We start from the raw sequence: 26,972 nt of genomic DNA on the forward strand, positions 1-26,972 counted from the left end.
GAGAAGACTACACTGGCTTTCTGCCATGCTGAGGACCATAAGGAGGGGTTAATGGAGGGAGGCCCAACCCCCTTGCCTGCTGCTCTGGAGTTGGAGTGTGCCCTGGTTGGGGAAGTAGGGGCCTGTGAAGAGGTGTGGTGGGATGCAGACCCTGGAGTCCACAGAGTGGGGCTACAGGAAGGATAGCAAGTGCGACTGTGTGAGGGTGCAGCAAGGCTAGGCGGGCATCGGCAAGGGTCAGGTGAGCAGTATGAATTCAGTGGCAGTGGGGGTGATGGAGATGGGAGCCGGGAGATGGCCAGAGGACCAGAGAGAGACTCAATGGGAGAGAACCTTGTTGGGATAGCAGTTGGCTCATTTGGGTGTGGGACAAAATGGAGCCTGTCAGTAGACAGGCAGCTGAAGAGTGTGTGGAGAAGCAGGGCTTAGAGAGGAAGAGGAGGGGGCTGCAGAAAACAGCAGGGGACCACGTGGCGGGGCTCGGAGACTGTGGCTTGTTTCCTAAGTGAAATCAATGCAGTGCAAGACTTTCTCAGCTCAATAGCCGATTAGCAATTTTTAATTACTGGGATGTAATTATTTCATGGAAAACAGTGGCCATTCTGTAAGGCACACCAGGCGTGCTGAACGGATAACATTGTTGCATGTTGGCAGGGGGCTCGCACCACATGCCTTCTTAGAGAAAACCCAGAGACACCCAGAGAACACATGTCTTTGTTTTAGGTCTTGTCTGTTGATTGTGGAGGCAGATATTATAAATGGAACCTCTGAGCACCAAGGGGTGCAGGAGGGCAGCAGGTGGGGCTCTGTGGGGACATGTAGTAGACCCTGAGGCTGCTGGTGGCGGTAGGCATCACTACTTGTCCTTGAGGTCTCAGGGGATGTCTCTGGCTAAAGAAACATTAATGACCCAAGGGAGAGCATCCTAGGGCCCGGAGCCTGCTTTATCCTAGTCCAGGGCTGTCCTGATTACCCTGGGGTTCACATCCTGGTGCGGCCTTGGTCTCCAGTGGATGTTCAATAAGCAGCCAGACCCATGCCAAGGGAGCTCACGTGTCTGCTGGGAAGGGGCCAGTTACAGAGACTGCTTTGCAGGATCAGAGGAGCAACAGCATTTGTGGACAACAGTGTGGATGGGGTTGGGCATGACAGAGTGCCTGGGAGAACAAGACAGAGAACCTGGAGAGTAAGAAGGGCTGGCTCTGCAAGTCAGATAGGCCAAGGCAGGGCTCAGCTTGGATGCCATGGCTGCTCTCCACTGCAGGCCATCCTGGCAGCCTCTGGGAGCTTCCTATTCTTTCCTTTGAGGGAAGAATGTACTCTGGTCTTCTCAATGTCCAGTGTCCCCATGAATTTGCAATGCTGGAATCAGCTTTCCCTGGAGATTCCAGCTGGGTTTCCTGCTGAGCTGCAGAAGTGACAGTGCCTGAGCTCCTTCCACTCCCATGACTCAGAACCAAGGATGGAGCAAAGATGTCTACTAGGATCCTGGGCTGGCACTGCCTCAGCCTAGAGCCCAGGCCCTGGGTTTGGCTTTGCCCATGGCCCCAGGGTCACCTGAGGAGGAGAAGCAAGCTGAACCTGTTCCTGGCTTGCCACGCAAAGCCTCCCCAGCTTGCTCTGCCCACTATCTTACTTCACTCCAGTCTCTCCCAGGACCCACTCTTGATCCCTTTTTCCACCCTTACGTTGAACCCCTGGAAAATTGTGCCCTCCTTTGAACCTGGCAAACGCTGCCTTATCCCTTAAGGTCCATTTGGAACATCTCCTCTCCTCAGAACTTCTCAGAACGTACCTCTCCTACCCTGACAGCCTTCCAGTAACTCATTCCAGGCTGGGAAGTAGGGATGCTCAGCTCTCCCCATATCTTCTCTATGATCGCCCGGGTAGATCTCATTGTTTTCATTCAAACATCAAGACGGCTGAAGGTGTCGAACTGGGCAGCTGTGGATCAGGTTCTACATGTTCACAAAATGGATATGGAGGACCCGTGTTCTTCCCTCCCTGCCAATCACAAGGAGATCTGCCTCTGTGACCTTACAGACAATGTCATCCCACAAAACAGGTAGGGGTCTGCCAGCCTCATGCCTCTGCCCTAGAATACTGCTGATGTGTGTGATGAAGTGATCATTGCACGTGCTATTGGGACAGCTGAGAAGAGTGCCCACCATGCATCAGGCGCTGCTCATTTCACACTCACCTGGCTCCGCCTGTAGCTCCTTTCCTATTTCCATTTTGCATAACACGTGAGACCTAGAGAGAGTGTGTATCCTGATCAAGGAAGCTTGACTGACTCTCTCTCCTATTGACCTGGGTCTCTCTGTGTTATTCAGACTCCAGCAACCCCCTGCTATAGGGCTAGCCCAGGCAGAATCCTCCCCTTCCCTCTCCCCATCCCTCCTCAACACCAGCCAACAGCACAGCAGTGAAGCAGGCCTCACACTTGCCAGGCAAATGGAATCCCCTGCTGAGATGGCCAGGCTGGCACAGCCCAGGAGGGTGAGTGACTTTCTCCGGTAGGAGTCCAGAAACACCCCCAGGGGAAGTAGAGAGCCTAATGCAAGTTCCTAAGGCAACAAAGTTCAAAGTGACAGCAACAGCAACAACCTAAAAAGCAGGAAAAAGAAAATGGTGTCTCTTCCCAGCAGGTGCCATGTGCTCTGCTAACTTGTAACAAGATGCTGAGCTTTTATGCTTGCTTAGTAACACTTGAAGGGGAAAAAAAAGATTCATCTGTGGCCTGTGGAATGTTTTGCTTCCAATCTGAAGGTGGAAATGATTTCCTCTGTTTCCATTAGCTGGGGACTCCCATTGGGGCCACGCAGGAGCCCTTGCAGAGGCCACTGCAACAGCTAAGAAGCCCCTGGAAGCTGAACCTCTTGCTTGGTTCCTTTCTCCCCTCCAGCCCTGGCTTGTTTAGACCACTGTATTGGTCTACATGAAACAATAGGCTGAACACAGGCATGGCCAGCCCCACTTTCCAAATAGCATTTGAGACAAAGCACGAACCCAAAACCAATTTAGGAAAGTCAGCACGCCAGCTGCCACACAGGCAGGAACACAGTATTGTATGGTGACTTCTAGGACACAAACTCCTGGCTGCCCAACGTTGTGGTGCTCCCTAGTGCTCTCCTGGTAACGTAAGGCTCTGAGGATGATGGAAGTCCAGCCTAGCCACAATGAGAAACAGACGCAGCATTTCTCCTCTTCCTCTCCTCACACCCAACTTCTGCGGACAAAGCCCTGTCTGGCTTCAGAGCAGGGATCAAAGTTACAGACTGCAGCTGAAACAATGCTTTGGAGTTCAGCTGTTCTGTACATGCTAATGAGCCTTAGGCAGCAGAAATTGCATTCTGCATTTGCAAGGAGTCCTCCTACCATAGCAACTGGAATGCGATTCCAGAAGTTTTCTCATAAAAGGGACATTGAGTCCTCTTACGGAGCAGGGAGGGCTGTGGGCCTTGCCCCTCTGCCTCCCCACAACAGAAGCTCTGGCCTCTGGGCTCCACCCAGTGCAATGTGTCCCCTCATTCCCTCTGGCTCCACACACACTATTGTCATGAAGATTGTCCACTAGTGGCTTCTAAGGATAGACAGAGTTGCAGAGATTTAAGTCATAACTTCTTTTTGTAAAGTCTGGGAGGAATAGAGAATGGGAGGTGGATAGCTATAGGATTGTGGTTTGCATAGGGGGAAAGATGACTGTTACGTTTGCTGTATTAGTAAGCCTCTGAAAAATTTGGGACAGATGACAAATTGTCCCCAGTGGAGCCCAGTCTGGCATTAAATATTCTGCTGCCAGTTGTGCTGGGCACTGGTTAGGAAGTTGACCTTCACACCCCTCCCCTTTCTTCCAAAATCCCATTCCTCCCTTACCCCAACACAGCCACCACTATTGGTTTCTGTCTGTTGCCTGCTGGGCCATGGTTGTGTTCTGGTGAGGGTGAAGAACTCCCCTTGCCACGCCTCCCACCCATAATGGTAGGGCTGCCCTCCTCCCTGTCGGGCCCCTGCTGCTCAGTGCCTGACTTCTGCTTGTGTGGCATATCTGCAGGAATGCCAGAAGTGGAGATAGCCTGGCCTATCTCCTGTCTGCCAGGAGTGGAGCTGACCCCAGCAGCAGGCTCTGGAGTTGTCTCAGGCAGTGCCTACCCTTACTCCAGATGAATGTTTTCAGGACAGCCATAGGAGCTCACATTCAGTGCCATGCATACCTCCTCTTCTTCTACCTAAGCCATTGGGCCCAGCAATGTGCCGCTTTCCTCCTGGACAGATCCTCTGCTCCAGGCCTATGGCCACATTTGGCCACAACCAACCACAACAGCAGGTGTCACAAGCTCCCAGCACCTGTACCCTGCCAGGCTCTGGGCTAAGGGGTGTTTCCTTAGACCAGTTGTCTCTCCATAGCTAAAGTAAGCAAAGGCCCAGGGCTACACAGCCAGGAAGTACCAGAGTCCTCTAGAGCACTTGGACATCCTTAGGTCTTTGGTGGAGTACCAGGCACTGCTCCCCCCCCCCGGAAAGGTGATCTTTGGCCGAATAGTTCGACCACACTGAGGGGGTGAGAATTCACAAGACCTGCAAAAATCTCAACAAGTCAGAAGGATTCAGTGGGAAAATGTAGCCAGCAAGAAACGAAACTGAACCCTCATCTGCCCAAGGCCACCCGCCTTCGCTTGTGTTTTGACCTATCCTCCTCCTTCCCTCACACAGGTCTAGTAGAGTCCTTTCTGCCCTCGTGTGAAATGATGAGAAACGCTGCTAAATAACTCAGGGAGAGGGAGGCAGTGCGCAGTCTGATGCAGAGATAAAACCTTCAGAAAGACGCAATTTGCGGCAGGTTGGAAACCAGAGAATGGAACATCAGTCTATAAAATCCAACACGGCTGATAAACCTGGAGTGACCAGGCAAGCATCAGTACACCCAGTGCTGGAGAGCAGGGCAGGTGCATTCAGGGCAGCGCCTGCAGACACGGCCATTTCTGCTTACACATCTTGGCTTTTCCACCACACGTCTCAGAATTTCTGAAGTGCAATACTGCTGGTATCATGAGCTTAGCTATAAAAACACCCAGGACCATTGCTTTTGAAGCCAAGCACACCTGTCCCAGAGCCCATCTGCTCTAGGATCCCAGGCTGCTGTGACCACCATATCATGGGCTGAGGCAGTAGAGGCCAGCACTCTTGTGCTCCCACCTTGGCTGTGAATACTGCCACCCACATGTGGGTGACACGTCACAGCAGCCTTAGGCTGGGGGGCCTGTGATGGAGAGGCAGCAGCTTGGTGCTGGCTTCTCAGAGCCCGTCCCCTCACCATGCAGATGGCGCAGAAGTCCTGGTGCACCAGGGGCACAGGCACACAACAGACCTCTGTCCCCTGCCTTCTCCTCACCTCCCTGCCCTGCCCTGCATCGCAGTACACCCTGGCCTCATTGCCCATGCCCCCAGCTCAGTCTTCATGGGTCTGGTCCCTCTTGGAGACTCACACTGCACCTGTTCCAGTTTAGCACCCCAGGATTCTGCCCTCCAAGGAGCTCCTCCAATAGCAGAGGGACTCAGGAGAGCAAGCATTTTGAGAACACACATCACTGAAATGCCACTGCTGCCACTTCTCTCCAGTGAGGCCATTTCCAATCTTGACTTCCTCTAGCCATCTAACCTCATGGATTCCACACTGGGTCACAGACACGAAGATATGGATGCCAGAGCCCAGAGGTGCAGGGGCCAGGAGCCTGCCCTACCTTGGAGGAAGCAGTTCTTGCTGTGGGTGATGGACAGCTTCTTCCCCTGCAGGCAGGCGGCACGGTGCAGCTCACAGTGGTTCTCGTAAAACCGGCCGTCGGAGCCGCACACTGGCAGGTAGCTGGGCCTGCACGCCTCCAGGCAGCGGCACTCAGCCTCTCCCGTGGCCTGGCTGAACACGCACCGGCTCCCGCGGCTGCAGAACTTCTTCCCACAGGAGGCCAGCAGCCCACCATGGCTGGAAAGCCCTGCCAGGTACAAAGAAAAGAGTGTCAGCTGCCAAGGTGGAGGGGCAGAGGACAGAGGTTGCCTTTGTGACTCCACCCAGCTGTGAAGACAAGCTTGCCAGAGGTGGTGTCTGGGGCTCAGGGTGCCCAACAGAGTCCCTGACCCCGCCACCCCCCAAAAAGAGGCAGCAGGGCTCTGGTTTTAAGGTGGACTCTGGATGGGAGATGGGAACACTCAGCCCTTCTACGTTCACTAAAAAGCACCTTATACAGCACAGCAAAGCCCCCAGCATTGTGTCTAGGCTCTGAGACAACATCCAGACCGGATGCTCCAGAAACCAATATCGTTTAAAAGAAGCAGTTCCTTCCATTCTCTCTCCATCATTCCCCCTGTTATGTGATGACTTTGGCCCAGGCTGTGTTAGGCACCACAGGAACCCCCAAAAGAACATGTCCTGACTGCCTTTTTCTGTGACATATGTGCATGTATGACTCTGAGCCTGGAAGTGACAAGGTCCACAGTTCAGGCCCCCAGGGAAGGCAGCTCGCAGCCTGGGGCTGAGAGGCTCTCCCTGAGCCACAGCACGTGGAGTCCCTTGGCCCAAGTGCCTCGGTTAGACACCTGACAGGAGTGGGAATTCTGAACAGGGGTGAGAGGAAATGTGGGGAGGGGGCAAGACACGATTCCAGGAGACTTAGCCAAGCAGAGGAACTTAGGCTGTGGAGAGCGGGTGCAGAGTCATGAGAGGAAATGTGGCCTAGGACAGAAGTGAGATCCTAAAAGTTTAGAAAGGGGAAGGGGAGGCAGAGGTTGTGTTTCCCTCTGGGGAACACATGGTCACATGTGTCCATGGTCCATGCCTTTCTAGTCCCTCACTAAAGGCAGGGGCAGGAAGGCTGAGATGCCAGGGCGTCCCCTGTCACCAGAGCACACCTCTGTGACTTCAGACAGTGGTGCCCAGAGCTCACACATTGCAGGAGCACACGTAAGTCAGCCAGGTGTTCACAACCCATCAAGGCCCTGAAAACTACACAGTTATTATGTGTCATCAAAGCCAAGAGTTGGGAATTACAGAGGAATATCAAATTATAGATCATGAAAACACACATGCAGATACGCTGGCCACAGAAGTCTTTGCTTGACGTTTTAATTAAATCTTCTTCAAAATACTTAGCAGGACAGAATGGCCCCGGTTGCCAAGACACAACTGTCAGCCCTGTGGCTCCCACCTCATGGGATTAAAATGTCTAAGCAAGAAAAGATTCTCCTTTCTTGTTTCCAGTTAAGTCTGCATTTCATCATTATAAATTTGAAAAGAAAAAAGAAATCCGTTATCGGCAGATTAACAACCTGATTCAATAACTCATTTAAATTCTTCTAGATCTGGCAAGCTAAGAAATATTGACATTTTCTGGAATCATAATAAACTAGAAGGTCAGAATCTCTTTGAGCTGCATAAAAGTGCAGACCCTCAGCAGGTCATGTGGCATGCCTGATCTGCTCTGTGGATGCAAGTGTCACTAGCAGGGCAGCAAGGGCTGGGTGGCAGCCAGTGGCCACTCTGCAGAAGGGAGCTGGAGGCAGGTGCTTGGCAGGCAAGGCTCTGGGATGGAGGCCCCCACTTGGGGTGTTTACGGCCCCTCTGCCACCAAGTGCATTTAATCAGCACCATTCTCCTGGGTTGTTGAAAAACGGTTAGTGGAGAAAATGCTGGCGGCCACTGGAAGAAACTAACACAGCTTTAAAAATATCAGCTTTTGTTTTTCTCCCAAGACAGGGCCGGGACATGGAGCACTGCCACTGGTTTGCTGTTTAATTAACTTCTCTGTGCTGTGCAGTGCCCAGAGAAGTTGTGCAGCTGGGTGCGGACCCAGTCACAGCCCTGTTCCTGAGCCCCCTGGCCGTGCCCCATGGCCATGCAGAACCTATGCTGGATGCAGGAGTCCCCAGGGCCTTGACCACCAGGCTGGGCCCTTACCCCTCATGCTGAAATGTAACCAACACTGTACCAAAGTAAAGAAGTGTGACTTCTGAGAGGTGATGAACGGATTCACTATCCTGGCATTGGGTTCCCAGGATAAAATGTGAATCTGAATGGCTCTCACCTCTGCTTGTCATGCACATGACTTCTTGCCATGATGTGATAGGACAAAGCTCACCCTAGTCTGCCCCTCATCTCATCCCCACCCCATAGAGGCTTGCCAGCCTCTGGAACTGTGGGCCACACACACTTGTACTGTCTGGAACCCCCCAGCATTGGGTATTCTCCTGCATCAGCAGCAAATGTGCCCAGACCAGGAGGAGCCCACTGGCTTTTGTACTGTGGAGTGGTGCAGCTGTGGCTGCATCCTACCACACGAAGCTTTACTCTGACTGAGAACTGATCTTCAACTTGACAATTGAGGAGACCCACATCTTCTCCCTCACATAGTCTTTGGGTGACCCTGTTCCAGACCCAGGGTAGAGGCACAATCTAGGCCTTTCCCCACAAGCTGTTAGTGCTGCTAGGCACCTGGGCTGAATCCCTACCATCTCACCCCACTCCACTGTGATGTCCCAGTGAAGGGACAGTGTGGCTCTAAGGAGACTGCTCAATTAGAAGATGAAGAAGCAGAAGTGGGTGTACATGACTAGAGACTGTGGCCCAGCATCAAGAACTGCCCACGGTACCTGCCATGAACTCCAGCTTGACACAGCAGCCACATCCAGACAGAGGTGCTGTAGGAACCAATGGCCCCTTACAGATGGATGATATGCATTTTATTCAAGATGGAGAGAGAAAAAAACTCATCCTCCATTGGAGGGCCTGAATTATTGATCTCAGCTTCAGAGAGTCACAGAACTGGGTGAAGCAGAACTGGTCTTCCAGGCAGGCCCAAGGTGCTGGCTCCCCAGTTCAGCCGGTCCCAGGGACAGGCCTCCCCAGCTGTTCCTCTTGCCTCAGAGATTTGCCTGACCTTGGCAAACTATTTGGTGCACAGGCTAGGGCAGTGTGAGGTTACCAGCCCTCAGGGTAGCAGGACCAGAACGGACCCACAACATAGCCTCCACAAGGCAGGGAGGGCATTGCTATTCTGCATGGGAATTCAGTATGGCTGCTCGTCATGGAGGTCTTGACATCTTAGGCTGCCTCCAGTTTATGTCAGGGCTGGGATGGCGGGGACAGCTCCTGCCACATGGTCCTTGACATCTTGGGGCACAGAGCCTGGCTGTCTTTGGGGGCCCCTTTCCTGCTGCAGGTGTACTGCTCTGGGCCAAAGCCTTACCTTGGTAAGATCACTTGTCACCATGTGGCTCGTGAAAAGGACAGGTTCTTCTCCTTGATTATACTTATAAAGCTCAACAACAATGTCTAATGTGAACACTGAGCTCCACTGCTTTAATCAACAAGGGTGTCAGTTTCTCCTCCCAAAGACAGACCCTTTTATCTCAGCGGGATTTGTAGTCACAATAAAAGGGAGAGGACAATATCAAGAGAAAGCTCAGAGAGAGTGTCACGGAGATCATGTCACTGCTTCCATCCTTGACTCACATCTCTTGCTCATCTGAACCAAGCCACCTGTGAGTCCATTTCAGGTAGAGTTGAGGATTGCCCTGCTCTGCCCCTGAGACCAGGGAGACTCCACAAGGAGTCAGCAACCTGCCAGCTTCCTCAGAGACCGAGTCACTCCACTGGGCACTGTTCACAAGGCTGCTGCTGCCTTAAGATACCAACGCATCTAGACTTGAGTCCCAGAGACGGGGCAGTGGAAACTACCATGTGTGCCTGCACGGTGAAGGGGGACAGCCAGGCGCTGCTGGGTGATGACGCCGAAGGACGAACTGTAGCCTCCAGGACGAAGCAGCACAGCACCAAGAAGGTGTGTGAGGGAGCCATGACTTTTGACCCAAAAGAAAATTGAAAGAATTTGAGGAGGAAATTGTCATTGTTGAGGCTTTAATTAGTGACCCCCAGGATGAAGTACAGGATATATCTCAAAACTTAAAGCAAAAGTAGAAATAGGAAAAACGTTTTACAGTCATTCCAAAGAAAACTGCTAAGGAAGAGTGGAAGAGAAGCCGTGAATAGTCTTAACTAGTCAATCACTGAACGTTTTCAGTTGAAATCAGGAGCCCTGCAGGGATACCTGTTATCACCATTCGATGTGAAAGGAAAACAGAAGACAAGACAATGAAATAATCATTTAGAATTGAAAAAGAAAGATGACTAACTAACTGGAATACTCAGCAAGCCAAGAGACTCATGGGGGGCCCAACGCAACAGCTTAGTGCTAAATCCTTGCCTTCATGCACCAGGATCCCATATGGGCAATGGTTCATGTTCTGGCTGATCCACTTCCAATCTAGCTCCCTGCTTGTGGCCTGGGAAAGCAGAAGAGGACAGCCCAAAATCCTCTGCATGGGAGACCCAGAAGAATCTCATGGCTCCTGGCTTTGGTTTGATTTAGCAGCCTTTGTGGTCACTTAGGGAATGAACTAACCGATGGGAGAGCTTTCTCTCTGTATTTCTTTGTCTCTGTAAATCTGCCTTTCCAATAAAATAAATAAATCTTAAAAATAAAAGACTCGTGAAAAATATAAGGAAGCACCCTACTCTGCATTAGCTGTAAATAATTACAAATAAGAAAAGGCAGAAATGGTCCATTGTGATGCTGCTGAAAGCCATAAAATATTTATGTACAAGAAAACTACAGGACCTATATGAGATAGACTGTAAAATCTTACTGAAGGTCATAAACCAAAATTTGAACTGCAAAGACAATCATTATTCTTGGGTTGGAGGACATTATAAATTTACCAGTGTAATGCATTTTTTTTCTGGAATTAGACGAAACGATTTAAAAAAAAAAAACGGTTCATTTGAAAGAATAAGCACCCTCATATAAATAAAAGGATAAGTAAAGACATAATGATTGGGGTATGGGCCTTCAAACATATTGAGACCAGAAAGCTGCTGGGATAAGATATTGTTAGGAATGGCAGATCAATGACTACCAGATACGACAGTGGAACACAAGAGAGGATCCAGAAATGTATCACATGGTCTATGAAAATTCCTCACACGACAAGAATGAAAAAGGAGGCTACTTGATAAATGATGTGGTGACAACTAATGATCCACCTGGAAGAGAAGAGCACTGAAAATGAATCTCACACCACATAGAAATCAAGTAGCTAATTAAGAGTGTGCATTTGGCTTCAGACATGGCTTAGGATGCCTAAGCCCATTTACTGGCGTGCTGGGGCTTCGTCTTGCCTCCACTTTCTATCCTAACTTACTGCTCATGGCTACCCTGGAAGGTAACAGGTTCAAGTAGTTGCACACACTTGCAGGCTCCTGGCTTTCACCTCTCCAAGCCCTTGGCTGCTTTAAGCACTTGGGGAATGAACCAACAGGTAGAAAATCTCTGTCTCTCTCTGTAAAGATGTCAAAACATTTAAAAATCACTGTGTTTTATCCTGCCCTCGTATTCCTCAGCAATATAGAGTTTGTGCAACATGCTTAGAAGTCTGTACAAATGAGTCATACTGTAGGTCTCATCTGACATTGCTCTTGCTCTTACGGTGTGTTTTGCTTCTTGTGCATCTTTGCACAACCCCACATTCAATCATTTTCACTTACAGCATCCGCTGTGGACAGAGATTGTTATTTTTTTCAGATGTTCTATGTTGGGTTTTTCGTTGCCTTTTTCTGTAATTCTCTCTTTTCTCTTTAGGGCAGATTAAATATTTCACACTTTCATTTTTTTCCCCCTGCTCACATAAAACTTAAATTCTACTCTTAACACTACACAGTGAAAAACGCTGAAGTTTGCCAATGCTTTTATAGTCCTCAGAGAGAGGTCAACTGCTGCTTCACTGACCAGTGATCCTGGCAGCTGCTTCTCTCTCACAATGGCTTCAGGTTCCTTCTTAGTTATGTTTCTCTAAACAATGATGTCATGACTCTCAGCTAAAGAGCTGTTTATGTTAATCCCATATGCACAAATCTGCTTTTCCCTCCATGTGACACACATTTTGCTCCTTTGCCCTCTGACAGCCTTCTCGTACCCTCTGCTGGCTGTCAACCTTTTCCAAAGGTTTTAAGAACTTCAATTTGGTTTTCTGCAGTGTCTCTACAAAATAAGGTTCCATATGTCTTTGCATTTATTCTGTGTGTAATCCAGTTTCTTGCAAGCACAGATTCATCTGTTCCATCAGTTCTTGAAAATGCTTGACCTTCCCTTAAATATTATCTACTGTACCATCTCCCCATCTCTGCCCCCTCTGCTGTGCACCACTGCCCTGATCAGGTGGATGGTGTAAGTTCCCATTCTATTTCAGCATCTTACATCTATCTCCACATTCCCATCTGTGCTTTTTTTGGGCTACATTCTCTTTCATTTCTTAAACTTATCCCCAATCCCTGAAGCCCCTCCTGTAGCTGTTTCTAATCTACTGCTACATCTTCTGTTTCCAAAACTTCTATTTAGATCTTGATAGAAATGGATGACCATTTTTGTAAGTGCATAATTTTCTTCTTTTTTAAATGGTGGAAGTGATATTTTTTTTAAAGATTTATTTTTTTTTATTGGAAAGTCAGATTTACAGAGAGAAGGAGAGACAGAGAAAGATCTTCCATCCGCTGGTTCACTCCCCAAGTGGCCATAAAGGCTGGAGCTGAGCCAATCTGAAACCAGGAACCAGAAGCCAGGAACTTCTTCTGGGTCTCCCATGCTGGTTCAGGGTCCCAAGGCTTTGGGCCATCCTCACCTGCTTTCCCAGGCCATAAACAAGGAGCTGGATGGGAAGCGGGTTGGCTGGGACATGAAGCGGCACCCATATGGGATCCCAGCACATGCAAGGCAAGTATTTAGCCACTCAGCTATCTTGCTAGGCCCATAAGTGCCCAATTTTCAATCTTCAAAGAAACAGTAAACATATTTTTTGTTTTTCACACCCTGTGTTACTATATTATTAGAATACCATGGCTGTGGGTATCTGTCCTCATAGCACTTTTTTTTTAATGAGCTCAAAGTTCCTAGAAATTAATCTGGTTTGGATATGGGATCCTCTTGGTTGTGCCAACCACCAGAGGCCTTTGCCATGCTGCAGTAACTGAAACCTTCTGTTGGAAATCTTCCAGATGACCTGGGGGCAGGGTATGCATGCGAGCTGAGGCTGCTGTGAGAGCAGCACGACTATAAACCACAGCTAGGCCGCTACCCGAGACAGGTACCTGGACTGAAGAGAGTTTCTTTCCTGTACTTTTGAAACATAACCGGTCAGGTCCCCAGGTTCACATGGGCATAGCAGAGAACTTTCCAAATATGCCCTCGGGAAAGGATTTGTCCCTGGCTTCTGGAGTCCTCATGGGGTGCAGACAAAGCTAAGTTGACCCAGTCACCTTTGCTGCTGTGCCCTAACTCTAGGTTTCCTGCTTTCACTTGCTTTTACAGACGCTCACTTTCCTTGCTTTGCTCCCCCTACATTGATACTCGGAAAGGATGTAAAAAATATGTATCTGTCATGTTGCCAGAGGCGATGATGATTTTTAAGAACAATAGCAAAGCACCTTCAGATACACATAGGGGCCTGATGCCCAACATACCACCGTTTAGCCCTTCAGAAGGGGCACAGGGACAGTCTTGCTGCAGAACTGCGTGGGAAAGGCTTGAGTGATGGACAGACAGCTGATTTTAATTTTCTTGAGGCTACCTGCATGTTTAAAGCAAATTTAAATTCTTCCATCATCCTGATCTTAAACGATAAAGAGAAGTCTATTATGGCCTGCAGTGGAGGAAAAACAGAAATGGCGCATTTGTCATGAATAACCTGTCCCATTCTTGCCCAAACATCTAGGTCACACAACGTACCCTAGCACCAGAGTGGTGACAAATGCAAGACCAGAGAAGGACCCTTTGGGGGCCATTTCTGATAAACTCAATTGTAAGACTGAGTGTAGTTTGCAGGGTTACCTGAGTAGGTCCTGCCTTGCCCTTGGCTGGCTCAGCAGAGGGGTTCCCAACCTGTAACGCTACATGGTCCTTCCTTTCTGTTTGCTGTGGTCCTGCTCTCCCAAGTCAGAAACACAGCATGTGGGGCTTGGCTCTCACTGACACGTTTCCACCCGAAAACCTGTACAGAAGTCATTCCTGAATAAATATTGGCTTCATCTTAAATTTGACAGTTTCAAAATCAGGCAATATTTTTCTTTTTTTAAAGACACGAATTTTTTAAAGACGTATTCATTTTTATTAGAAAGGCAGATATAGAGAGAGGAGACAGAGAGGAAGATCTTCCATCCAATGGTTCACTCCCCAAGTGGCTACAATGGCTGGATCTGAGTCAATCCGAAGCCAGGAGCCTCTTCAGGATCTCCCACGGGGGTGCAGGGTCCCAAAGCTTTGTGTCACCCTCGACTTGTCTCCCAGGCCACAAGCAGGGAGCTGGATGGGAAGTGGAGCTGCCGGGATTAGAACCAGCGCCCATATGGGATCCCAGCATTCAAGGCAAGGACTTTAACAGGTATGCTAATGTGCCGGACCCGGCAATATTCTTCTAAGTAGGTTATATTAATTCAAACATCCAAACAAAATCACCTTTGATTTACAATAACACACACCAACAGTCTCAACATGTAAGAAGGACTTTTTAAAGTCTCCAGCAGAGAAAATCCTAATCATGTCTTATTTTCAAGAGCTCACAGTCAAGTGGGGAGGGGGAGACAAGAGCACCACAAAGAAGGGGGTCAAGTGGAAAGATTGCTTTGGTGGTTTCTGGTAGGTAGCTGAGATGGGTAGAGGCACAAGGTGAGACGTGGGCCCATATGAGGAGGGTGGCTGGGTGGGATATTAGCCTGCTGGGTGGGGTGTTAGCCTACTTTGCAAATAGGAGGACACAGCAATGGAGAGTTGCACTGTGGATAATGGGAATCAGGTTTCCCACTGAAGAAGAGACCTACCAATCTGAAAAGAGGGCAGGCTAGAACCAACATTGGTTTGATCGGCATTGGCAGTGTTAAGGTAATCTCATAGGCTCCTGGGGTGGGAGCAACCCACAGGCCGCATAAGACCTGCAAAAGCCTTTGGTCTGGTCTTGCCAAGGCAACCACAGGCCGGATTTAAAATTCGATAAATCTATGTAGCCGGCTGATTTTAAAGTTGCTGATTTTGTATAGCCCACCAACACTGTTATAAAATCTCCACATGGCCGTTGGCAGAAAAAAGCCCTGGTACAAGACACGGACATGTGAGTCTTTGCACACAGAACTGTGTTTCTTCCTGCTGTTCCCCTAGAGGATCTGCAAACAGCAGAACTCCACTTAACTCCCATGTCTTGGTGTATAAACGCAATTCGCCACTAAAGCAAACCAAAGCTCTCCACAGAAACGGTTTATCCCAGGGAGGGGCAGGGAGACTGCAAAAGAGCTGGGAACAATACCTCGCGCCAGCAAGTCAAGCAGTGCTTGAAAAGCCAGGGGCACATGAGAGGCACGGAAACCAGCTTGAAGATGTGCTTACCGGTCAAATTTGGGATGCTTTGAGCACAAAAATAAATAATGATGGTAATAGAGAATGGCTTTCTGTTTATTTCAATGGAATCCATGAGTCCACACTTTCTTTTATAAAAGGGAACACATAAATGGAGAAAAGAGAAAGCTCTTCCTTACGGAATTTCAGCTAGAGCACGTACAAAGGAATAATTGAACCAGAAAACTTTCATTTGGCAATCATCATGGCCCTTGTGAAGTCAGGAAGAAAAAACATCTACACATGCCAATATGAGTGGAGGAAAGCTAGCAAAAAAACCAGAACGATATGGACATAATCACAAAGAAATGAATCACTAAACATTTACTGATTTTAAAAGAAAACAGGGCAGCTTTCTGGTGGGGGAGCAGGCAGACACTACCTTATTCAAGCGTCCATGTGGAGGTACAAGTTGGCACTGATTTCTCACTGGTAGCTTACAAGACCAGGCAAGCACTGGAGGTTTTGCAACAAGCATGCTAAAGATTCATAATCTCAGTGCAGTCACGAGGCAACGTCAGCTGAACCCAGGCTGAGCGGCACTGATGACGTAATTGGCCTGAGGACTCGAAGGTAAAGGAAAGCTTCAAGAACTGTGTGCTGAGAGCAAGTGACAACTTGAGGCTGTTGGGGGTCCTGGCTTGACTTCCCTTCCCCCTGAGAACTGTGAGGCCAACTGGTGAATCCCAAACGGGTAGGGGGTGGTCTTTCAAGGAAGGGTGGGAGTTGTCTGTACTGTTCCTGTAATTTCCCCCTAATATCGGATCCATTGGCAATAATTGAGGCTTAAACACAGTGCAGAAAGTTCGACCTCGAACTAGAATACATAAGTTTGTGAAAGGTTGTTGCTCTCATTAGATCACACTTTGAAAACTCCAGGTAAGTTAAAACTCAAATCTTTTTTTATTGCTACAGAATAGTAATGAAGAAATGTATGTGACATCAGAGTGACCCAAATTGCAGAGAATACATCTTCTGGGATGGAGGATTAAATGGGTTTCAGAAAGGATCAGAGCCTCCTGGACACAGAAGAAAAAGGGATCAATATATCAAAGACAGGCCAGTGACCAATCAGGCCAGGCTGGGGAAGGAAGAGAAGGCGGGAGAAATGAGCTCAACACCTGGGGAACGGGACTGACACACATACCACTGGAGTTTCAGAGGGGAGTCATGAAGGAACATCTGGAATTGTGTGCACATTCCCAAACTGGAGGAAAGACATCAACTCCAAATCCAAGACCAGCGAACCCCACGGAAACTATGTGCAATGGAAACCACAGGGACAAAACAGCTGACCAAGGCAAACCAAAGACACTCAGGTGTAAAAAGCAGCCAGAGGAAAACAAGAGGACAATAGGAACGCTGCTTCTCTTTTCATGGGGAACGATGGGAGCCAAGCACAAGGACCTAAGCTTCCACACCTCAGGGCCAAAGGAGAAGGAACTCAAGGAGCTGGAGGAAGCAAAGCAATCACTGAACAGCAAATAAAATCATCAATGCTAAACTCAGTTCTTCGAAAAAATGATGAATCTTGAACTCTCAGCAAGTCTGATCAGGAGAAGTAGAAATTGTCAATGTGAGCCGCTACAGAGGCAACGTTAGTGCAGAGAGCAGACACTAAGAATTCCTAGGTGACGAGTGTCTTTCTAAATGTGAGGAGTCCTGTGGCTACCGCTCACGCTGCTTCCCAGTAAGACGTGCTCTTTCCCAAAACATTATTAGGAAATCAACTTTGTACAAATTAGATAAAATGGGAAATTCTATAAAGAGTACAACTCACAAAACTGGTCAATATGTTCATGCATTAGAAGGCTCAATATATTGAAGTTGTCAGTTCTTCCAAATCTATAGATTTAACAAAATTGCAATCATAGATACCACAAGCAGATTCAAAAATCTATAAGGAAACATACATAGGAAAAAAATTATTTAAGATATACAAATATATTAACAGATAACAAATTTAGAGAATTAATGCTACCCTAACTCAAAAATTTCTACAAAGCCACAACAAAAGAAATTACGCGGGCTCTGGGTATGATAGTTTAACTAGCTAAACCTTCACCTCCAAGGGCCAGGCTCCCATATGGGTGTTGGTTCATGTCCTGGCTGCTCCACTTCCCACCCAGCTTCCTGTTTATGGCCTGGAAAAGCAGTTGAGGATGGCCTAAAATCTTGGGACCCTGCACCCACATGTGAGACCAGGAAGAAGCTCCTGGTTCCTGATCAGTGCAGTTTCAGTCATTGCAGCCACTTAGGAAGTAAACCAGCAGATGGAAGATCTTTTTTTTTCTTTCTATAAATCTGTCTTTCCCATAAAAATAATAAAAGTAAAACAACAACAACAACCCATTTGACCTTTGAATGTGGGGATATACGTATCATCGAGAATCTAGAAGTAGATTTGTACTATATGGTTGCTGAACCTTTAAAAAATCAGCTTTGTTGCGGTATAACGGACAGACAAGGCACGGAACCTACACGAAGTGCAGTTTGTGAAGTTCTCACTTACGTGAGCATCCATGAAACCACATGGTCATCGAGGGAACACACACATTCTTCAGCCTTCTCCACGCCCCACCGAGACCCTCTTGTCTGCCCCATGCACCCCAGAGTCATACACCTTTTATGCTCAGAGCTTTTGCCTTTCCTACACTTCTATGTAAATGGAATCACACAACGGCTCCTCCGGTTTGGTCTGGCTTCTTTCACTCACTGTCACTGCAGGCCTCACCCAGGTTGTGATGTAAGTCAGTAGAAGTGAGCTTGCTGGAAGTTTGCCGAGTGTTCGTAGTTCACTCATTTTAAACTCTGAGCAGTATTCTATTATTCAGATATACTACAGTTTGCTTATTCAGTCAACTGTTAATGAGATCTTGGGTTGTGCCTAATATTTTATAATTTTAAATAAAACTGCTGTGAAAATCTATGTACAAAAAAAATTTTGCCTGGACCTGTGTTGTCCTTTTTCTCGGATACATACTGAGGAGTAGAATGGCTGGATCATAAGGCAGATGCTGTTGACTTTTTAAAAGAAGTTGTTAAACCTTTCCAAAATGGTGTTACCACTTTACATTCCCATCTGCAGTCTATGAACATTCTAGTTTCCCCATATCCTTGCCAACATCTGCTGTGTTCAGTCTCTTCAATGTTAACTACTTAACTAGCTACACAGCAAGAATAGCTTCATGGCTTTAATCTGAGTTTCCTAATGACTATAGTCTTAATGATTTTTTTTTCGTATGCACTTACATGCCCTGCTATGTAGTTATCCAATAGAAATGAAATGTGAGGTCCCAAAAGTATGCCTTGGGGTTTACCATCATAGTCACAATGAAGACAAAACCTATGTGCTGCAGCAAGGGTCCCCCAATAATGGTGACACAGTCCTACAATGAAGTCTCACTCAGCAACAAGCGTACACATCTGACTTACCCAACTATGCGGAAACAACTCAAAATTGTGATGCTGAGTAACAGCAGCCAGACAGAAAAGATTCCTCACTGTAGAACTCTACTTATGTGAGGTTCAACAACAGCTAGAACTAACTTTTGTGACAAGCACAACATGCTTGTCTCTGGGTCAGGGACCCAGGTCACACTCTAAGGCAACGAAAATGTTCTGTCTTGATTTGAGCGATAGTGCAACCAGTGACACAGACCTGTGCATTTCATTTTGTATAAATGATCCTTTAATTCAGAAATAATCCATGTTCATGACATATTTTTTGCCACAACACACTTATTACTTATGGAAGAGTAAGAAACTTCTTCGGATTCCTTCCACATGCTAACCAGCTAACCAGGGCTTCAGCAGCAGCGGCGGCTGGTCGGCAGGGGTTCTGAGGGTCATGGGGCTTCAGATGGGCTCCTGTGCTCTGATCTCGCCTGATGGTGAGAGCAGAGAGTAAGGAGAGAGCGGGAGCCTGGCATGGTTTAGGATGCTCACACCACCAAAGTGCTTCGAAAACCAGAGGTAGCACTGAGCAATGCTGGCAGACCTGTGTTCTGGGACTCCAGCCAGGGCTGGCTCATGGGTGTGCGGCTGCTAAAGCCATGCCTGGCCCCCTCCACTTGAGGTTTACAGGCCTGGGGCTGTTGTCTTGAAATTCTTACTGATTCTCTTTGAAGTTGTGTTCTATGAGAGAAGCCTGGCGGGACAGTGGAGACTGAGCCGGGGGCTTGAAGCCTTGGCTCATAAGCAGTCCTCACTCTCACTGTGCCTCAGCTCCCAGCATGCCCTGCTGCTGCCTGCTTCCCACTCCCGAGCATCCTGAATAACTTCCCTGTTTCCTGCCCCCACAGCGCGGGCCACACAGTGGGATAGAGTCTGCATTCCCCCACTACTGTCCACCCCTGGCAGGGTCTGAGTGGGGGATGTGGGCCAGCAGAAGGCTACACTCACAACACTCAGCCCCTCTGCCCAGATGGTGACAGCCTCTGGCTTACCTTCAAGTCAAGCTATTTAGTGCAGGAGTAGTGATCTGTGGGGCTGTGTGCTGGCGGGACTTCCTCACCCCTGCTGGGCCCATGCATTTTCCTTCCCGGTGAGCTCTACACATTAGGCAGCTAACCCTAGCCTCAATGCTGCTCTTGGTAAAGGATGCCATCCTGCTGTCAAGAATGATGGTACACAGGGACAAAGATGGGGAGAAACTGGAAGCTCCTCCAGGCAGGGATCACACTCACTCATTCATTCTCCCAGCCACTCAGGGACCATTGTTTAGTGTTGTGTGCCAGGATTAGAGACACAGCAGTGAACAAAACAGACAAGAGTGTCTGTCTTGACGGGCTTTGATCTCAGGAAGCAGACAGACTGGAAAAACACAATGAGGCACCCCGCAGAAGGGGCACAGGTGCTTGACACAGTGGTTGGGATACTACCTGGGCCACCTGCATCACCTAAGGGAGTGTCTGGGTTCCAACCGAGCCTCCTGCTAATACATACCCTGGAAGGCGGGAGGTGAGTGTTCATGTACTTGGGTCCCCACTGCTCCTGTGAGAGATTGAGACTGAATTCTGAGCTCCTGGCTTTGGCCTGACCCAGTCCTGGACATCGTAGGTAATGGAAGTGAAGTCACTGAGACAGCAGGAGATCTCTGTTTTTATCTGTGTGGCTCAGTATTTCAAGTAAATAAAAATAAATGAAAAAAAAAAAACAGTGAAGGAAATGAGGCGTGAAAGGACCAGTGAGATTTAGATAAGGTGGTCAGGGAAGGCTTCCTGGAAGAGATGGCTTTTCAACAGGAGCTTCAGTGGAGTCAGGGGACAGCCAGAGAGGGATGGAGCACATGCCAAGTGCTAAGGCTGTAGGGTGGGAGTAAATTTTTGTATTTTCAAGGAAGAGTTGAGAGGGGGGCAGGTGCTGAAGTCAAGGAAAGGAGAGGTGAGAGGCTGGCGGCGGTGCCCCAGGGGGTGGCCAGGGATACCTTGGGTGCGGGCACAGAGGCAGGGGATGGTGAGGGGACGGGGATCCAGGTCCCTTACAAAGGCATTCGGCTGCTTGTGGAGAACTAACGGAGGTGTCTGAGGGGAGAGGCAGGGGGACAGCTCTGGAGGCTGCTGTGGTCTTCTGAGCCAGCCACACTGGTGGCCTGCCCAACCAGGGGCCCGGGAGATATATTAAGCAGGGCATGCGAGTGAGGGGGTTGATGGTGCCAAGGAAGGAGCAAGCGTGACAACAACGATATAAGCTCATGGCTCAGCACTCAGGAGAATGTTTGGGGATCAAAAAATGGAGCATGGGGCCAGGACCAGATGCCGAGTGTGTACACACACACACACACACACACACACACACACACACACACTCTCTCTCTCTCTCTCTCTCTCTCTCTCTCTCTCTCTGTTCCTGTCTCCCTTAAGCTCGATGGGCATTCTGTGCAGCTTGCAATGCTCACATCCCGTATCAGAACACCTGGGTTGGAATCCAGTCTCTGCTTCTCACTCCAGCTTCCAGCTTCCAGCCAACAGGCATCGTGGGAGGCAGCAGGGGATGGAGGTCCCTGCCTCCCACATGGCAGGCCTGGACTGAGTTTTGCTTGGCTCACCTCTGGCTGTGAATGGTATTTGGGGAGTGAGCCAGGATATGGAAGATCTTTTTCTGTCTATGGCTTTTAAATATAATGAAAATAAATTTTATAAGGATGAAATAAAGAGATTTGTTCCAAATGCATTAAGAATGAGATGTGGTCCCAACGTATTGACTCAGTGGCTAAATCCTTGCCTTGTACATTCCAGCATCCCACATGGGCACCAGTTCATGTCCTAGCTGTTTCACTTCCCATCCAGCTCCCAGCTTGTGGCCTGGTAAGGTAGCAGAGGATGGCCCAAAGCCTTGGGACCCTGCACCCACATGAGAGACCTGGAAGAAGCTCCTGGCTTCAGATCAGCTCCGCTCTGGCTGTTGCGGCCACTTAGGGAGTGAACCAGTGGATGGAAGATTGTTCTCTTCCTCACTAGCTTTGCTCTTGGATTGCACAAACTAATGGGCACCTTGGCTCCTGGCCATGCTAACACTCCTTTGTGACTACTCAGCAGGAGGGAGGAAGCAGCCCTGAACTGGGTCTTGTCACATTCTAGGCATTCATTTGCATCAGCAAAAACTTCAGCCCTAAGTGCATCTGGGTGGTACCTTGGTGTTTCTATCAGTGTTTTATGAGCTGGAGAGGATTTCTTCCTCACAGGGAAGCCCCCACCTCTCTGTCTCTAGCCCCTCTTTTGTTCCCCATGGAAGAGCTGGAATCCCAGTGGCGGGGACGGAGGTGGGGGCTGCCCAAATCCTCAACTTCAAGTACATATGATACACAAGTTCCATTGGCTGACACAACTGGGCATTGTTATATCTTAGACGCCTGCAAGATCTAATGGCAGATTCTCGTTACGGGTGATCTTGTTATCAATTATGGAGATAATTGGTTTCACAGTAAGTGAACTTTCCAAAGTCAACATGAGCTAGATCTCTAGGAGCTCTTTTCAAGCTGTTTGGATAGCTGCCCACCCCCAACTGCCCACCCCACCATGACCTTGGCCTGTAGCTGAAAAGCCAGGGCAAGGCTGCTGGCCACTGGCCTATGTGGCACAGGACCATCCAAAGGTGGGGAAGCCATTACACTGTGTTCCCAAACCCCCAGGCTGGTGAGAGGTTTTGCAATGATCTGCAGCAGACACTGTGCTGAGGTAGTAAGAGACATAAGAACAGCTATTCTGAATGTGAGTCCAGATTGCTCAGCACAAAACCCTGGAGAGTGACCAGCAACCCCTGCGAGGACAGATGTAAGGCCCAGCTGACCTCCTAGGACTGCGGCCATATCCAAATCCCCATTGTTGGGAGACTCCGAGCTTTTGCACAGCCCTGCTTTCTGAAACAACACAACTGAACTTCAGATGAAAGCACTGGTTCATTTCCCCCATGTGAACAATTCCACATGTCTGCTCCAGGTCATACTCTGGGTTCTGGGACACAGCAGAGCACAAGGGAGATGTGGAATCTGTTCTCAGAGCTTGGGGTTCAGCTCAGGGCTGTCTTACACGTCTGTGTGGCTTGTGGACTGCACAATAGGTCCATGGGGGGACGGAAGCCAGTGCAGATGCTGCTTTGGGGCTGAATCTGCCTGCATGAAGGAATCCCACTTCTTTTCCACCTGCCTAGCCAAGAGGACACAGGGCTCTGTGGACTCCCAGGGTACTTTGTCCTAATGGACACAAGGTTCCTGAGTCACTGTGGACATGGGCCAGATGGATGTGACATGTGCCCAGGGCTGGTGGCTGTTACAGCAGCATTTCTGCAGCCTGCAGGTGGGACAGAGAGCCGCTCCTGGTCCACAGGGACCCAGGGAAGGTGGAGCTGGAGGGGAGGCTGCTTTTGAAGGTGGAATGAGAGGAAGGCAAGAAGGAGTAACTGAGGTGGCTATGGACCTCCTAGGTGAGAGTTCTACCAGGCAAGACCCTCATCCTAGACCTTCTGCTTCTGTCCAGGATGTTGCCCAGTCACGGTGTGGCATCAGGCCTCATGACTGGCCCCTCGCCCTGCGAGCGGACAGCAGCTGCCTTTCCCAGTGAGAAACTCCCCCAGCACTACTGAAACAAGGAGTGTTGTCCTTTACACCTGGCTGAAGGGTGAATGTTATGGGGAACAGTCTGGCTGGGGCCTGAGCATGCCGGAGGAGACAGGCTGGTCCTCTCATGCTGACTCTGGCCTCTGCACTGGGATTTCCTGCATAGTGGGCGCTGGCACTGTGTGGGCTGTGGGTTGACGGGCAGCATGGCCAGCCTTGCCAACTCTGCTGCTTCCTAATTGGGGGATGTTCTGAGGTTACTCGTCAGACAGAGTACATTAGGGAAGAGACTAACAGTCGTGATGGTTCTAACACAGCTCCCAAGGCCAATTAGCAGCAGAGGAAAGCGAGCTGGGCCACAGGTCGGGTGTGTGATGGATGTGGGCACTGTACCTCCTGCAGAGTGTGGCAGCGGGTGGCCAGAGAAGGAGGCTGTGAGAAGGCAGAGGAGTGGCCTTGGGCTGCAGGTGCATACCTCAACCCTGCGCCTGGCAATCGGAGTGCCGGCTTCCTCCTGCCCAAGCCGAGAAGCCAAACTCATGCTAACACATCTTCCCCCTCCACACTTGAACACCAGTTCTCAAAGGATCAAGCAGATAAAACTCCCAATCTCAGCATGTCTTATGGTCTCTCAAACACCCAAAGGACAGGGAAATTTTGGTTTTTGCAGAATATGCAAACGGGAAGTGGACTTCTCTCTGTGGACCAGCTCACATGTCCTCTCCCCTACCACCCAGACCTCCCAGCAGGACCACCAGAGGAGAATGCCCTGGGCTCCAACCCTGCTTCTGAGCTGTGTGACCTCAGAGCTGCCACTTTACCTCTCTGGGCCTCTAGCTCCTGCAGATACAGGGCACAAGAAGCAACCAGTGTTTGCCAGAGGGTGAGTGATAGCTGGCGGGTGGTACCCAGCACAGTGTGGGTCACTAGCTCGGGAACCAGAAAGGCTCTTGTTCTCTCATGGCACACACATTCTCTTTTCCAAGATGAACCCAGCAGCTGATGAGGGATGAAGTTTCTTCTGGAAGGAAAAATGCAGCTGTCTACTGAAGGGGCACGTCCTTACCAGTTTATAGGGCATTGCCGTCTCCGGGCTTCCCCAAGCTCAGAGAGACCCTGGAGGCTTCTGACACTCAGGTGTGCATGTGTAAATATGAATATATGTGTGTGTCTGACAGGGAACAGCCATTCATGCACATAAGTAGGTTGAGGTGTAATATTGCAGGTGTCCCTCCCCACTCCACCCCCGAGTGGGGAGGAAGTTACTCTAACATGATGAATTCTGCTTGGATTTAATTTGTCCCTGTAATGGTGTCAATGTCACACACTTGTCTTCTATAAACAACCACGTGGCAGCTGGGTGTGGGTGCCACCTTGTCTCTGGTTTGTCCCAAGGTCCTGAAGCTGCTGCTGTCTTGAATTTCTCCCGCAGTTTGCTCCACCTTGACCCAAGCAGCAGGCGGCTGGACAGTGGAAGCAGCTGCCCAGCTTGATGCCCATGTGCCACGCCTCCCCTCTGTAGAGGCAGTGCCTCGGCTCTGGACGTCAACCAAGGCTCCAATTCCAGTGCCCCCACCCTCAGGGCCGCCAACCTTAGCACCTCATAGTGTGGGCTGGGCTATTCCCATTCCACCAGTAGGGCAGTGGGCAGAGTGTAGATTCCATTGGGGACCAGATTTTGTGCTCATAACCTCTCATCCCGGGGGTGATAGGGGAAAATCAGTACCAACTGTGTTGATGTTCACGGTTGAGGAAGACTCAAGCATGGGGCTCCGTCTCTCTTGCAGACCCTGTGGTTCCAAAGCACCAGGATGCTTCAGGCCACTTGGGTTCACCATGTTAGGGTCTCTGAGTTCCCTGGGTGGCCCACAGGAATGACTGAGCCTGGCAAGCCAGGAAGCCCTCCTGGGGGAGGCCTATGCTCTCAGTATGAGGTCCACCGAGTATATCGGCTCCCACCACACTGAGTTGCAGCTCAACGATAGGAAGAAGGCCTTTCCTACTAATGCAGGTGAATGGGGTCTGTGTCCCAGATTACATATTAGCTATTTCCTCACCTCTGGCTATTCATTAATGCCAAGTCATCAACTACAGACACACACCACACACCACAAGCAACCAGCATGTGAGCTGCAAATAAATACTTCTAACTAGTGCTTGAGACAGATCAGACAGCCACAGGTACATAAAGTACTAGGGAAATATAAGATGCCATCCCAGCTTGTCCAGGCAATTTTCAAACTCTAGGCAGAGAGCCGACTGGATGTGGAATGCAAAGTTAGAAGTGAGAGCCTTACACAGGGGAAAACTCAACAAGAGAAGAAACAAGTGCAGAAAACCCAATTTAGTAAATTGTCTCTCTGTCATCTGCTATTCATGGACACAGAGTCAGACAGTCTCGCTCTACAGCTCAGTCTTGCTCCAGTTCGAGTGACCCTGTGGGCTGGGTCTTGCTGCTTCTGCATTCAGTCCGATGTCTCCCACGGGTTGGGCTTAATGGGAAAGTGACATTTGCAAAGGGTTCGAGGAGTGGCCCTAGGACAGGGATGCTTGTTGCCATGGAAATGAATATGAATTCTCCAGTTCATCACCACCGGCTCAGCAGGACCTGGGAGAGGAAGGACCAAGGCAGAGTCCTTACAACTTTGGTTATAGACGCATTCATGAGCTAGCTGCACAGGAAGAGGAGGAATAATTGTCCAGGCATGCCTCACTGCACTGCATGCACTGCTTTAGCCAAACTCATCTTACTGAAATCCTTCTCTACAGAACAAAAGGGTGAACTCTGACTTTCTGTAATAAGGAACGTATTTCCTTCCTTCCTTTCCTTCCTTTCCTCCCTTTCCTCCAGTCTTCTGCCTCTTTCTTCGCCCTTTCCTTTCTTCCATAAACTCCAGCTGTGAGTTCATTTGGTGCAATGAGAGATAACTCAATTGTCTGTTATTGTTTATTGATGAACATACCCACAAGTGGAAATACAGATGTCTGACTGATCTCTAACTCTTCAGAACACCCTCCCCCCCCAATAACCATGCACAGAGGAAAGGGGCAACTCAGAAAGGCACAACCACTCAGCCCCTGCCACGCTGGCAAAGCAATGATGAATAATAAAGTTTCTAATTAGACATTTGGTCGGGGGGATACTCCTTTAAGGCACCCAGATGGACAGGTGAGAGGAAGGAAAGAGGAGAGGGACTGGGCTGTGTATCCTGAAGGACAGAGATGGCCAACCTGGGGCATTCACAGCCATTCCCATGCAGATGGTTGTCATGACCCCTCTTCCCACAGAGCCCAGCTATGGTTCCCCCCTGCCCCCCCTCCCCTGGCTATGGTTTCTCAAAGGTCTTGCGCCACTCCAGGCAGCTATGACCAGCACACGGGCATCACCACCTATGAGAGAATACAAATGGCAACACATTCCCTGAGGCCCCTCT

The 26,972-nt window shown here is 49.3% G+C and overlaps 1 protein-coding gene across 1 annotated transcript in view; it reads right to left on the bottom strand.

Annotated features, from left to right (window-relative positions):
* FSTL4 (follistatin like 4) overlaps positions 1 to 26,972 on the bottom strand; it is a 274,942-nt gene that overhangs the window by 126,435 nt on the left and 121,535 nt on the right. Inside the window, exon 3 of the mRNA XM_040976580.1 lies at positions 5,742 to 5,990. Coding sequence (XP_040832514.1) covers positions 5,742 to 5,990 — 249 coding nt within the window. The remainder of the gene's footprint in view (positions 1 to 5,741; positions 5,991 to 26,972) is intronic.

Source organism: Ochotona curzoniae, unplaced genomic scaffold (assembly GCF_017591425.1).
Source record: "Ochotona curzoniae isolate NIBS_2020 unplaced genomic scaffold, NIBS_Ocur_1.0 contig_1, whole genome shotgun sequence".
In the NCBI taxonomy this organism is placed as follows: Eukaryota; Metazoa; Chordata; class Mammalia; order Lagomorpha; family Ochotonidae; genus Ochotona; species Ochotona curzoniae.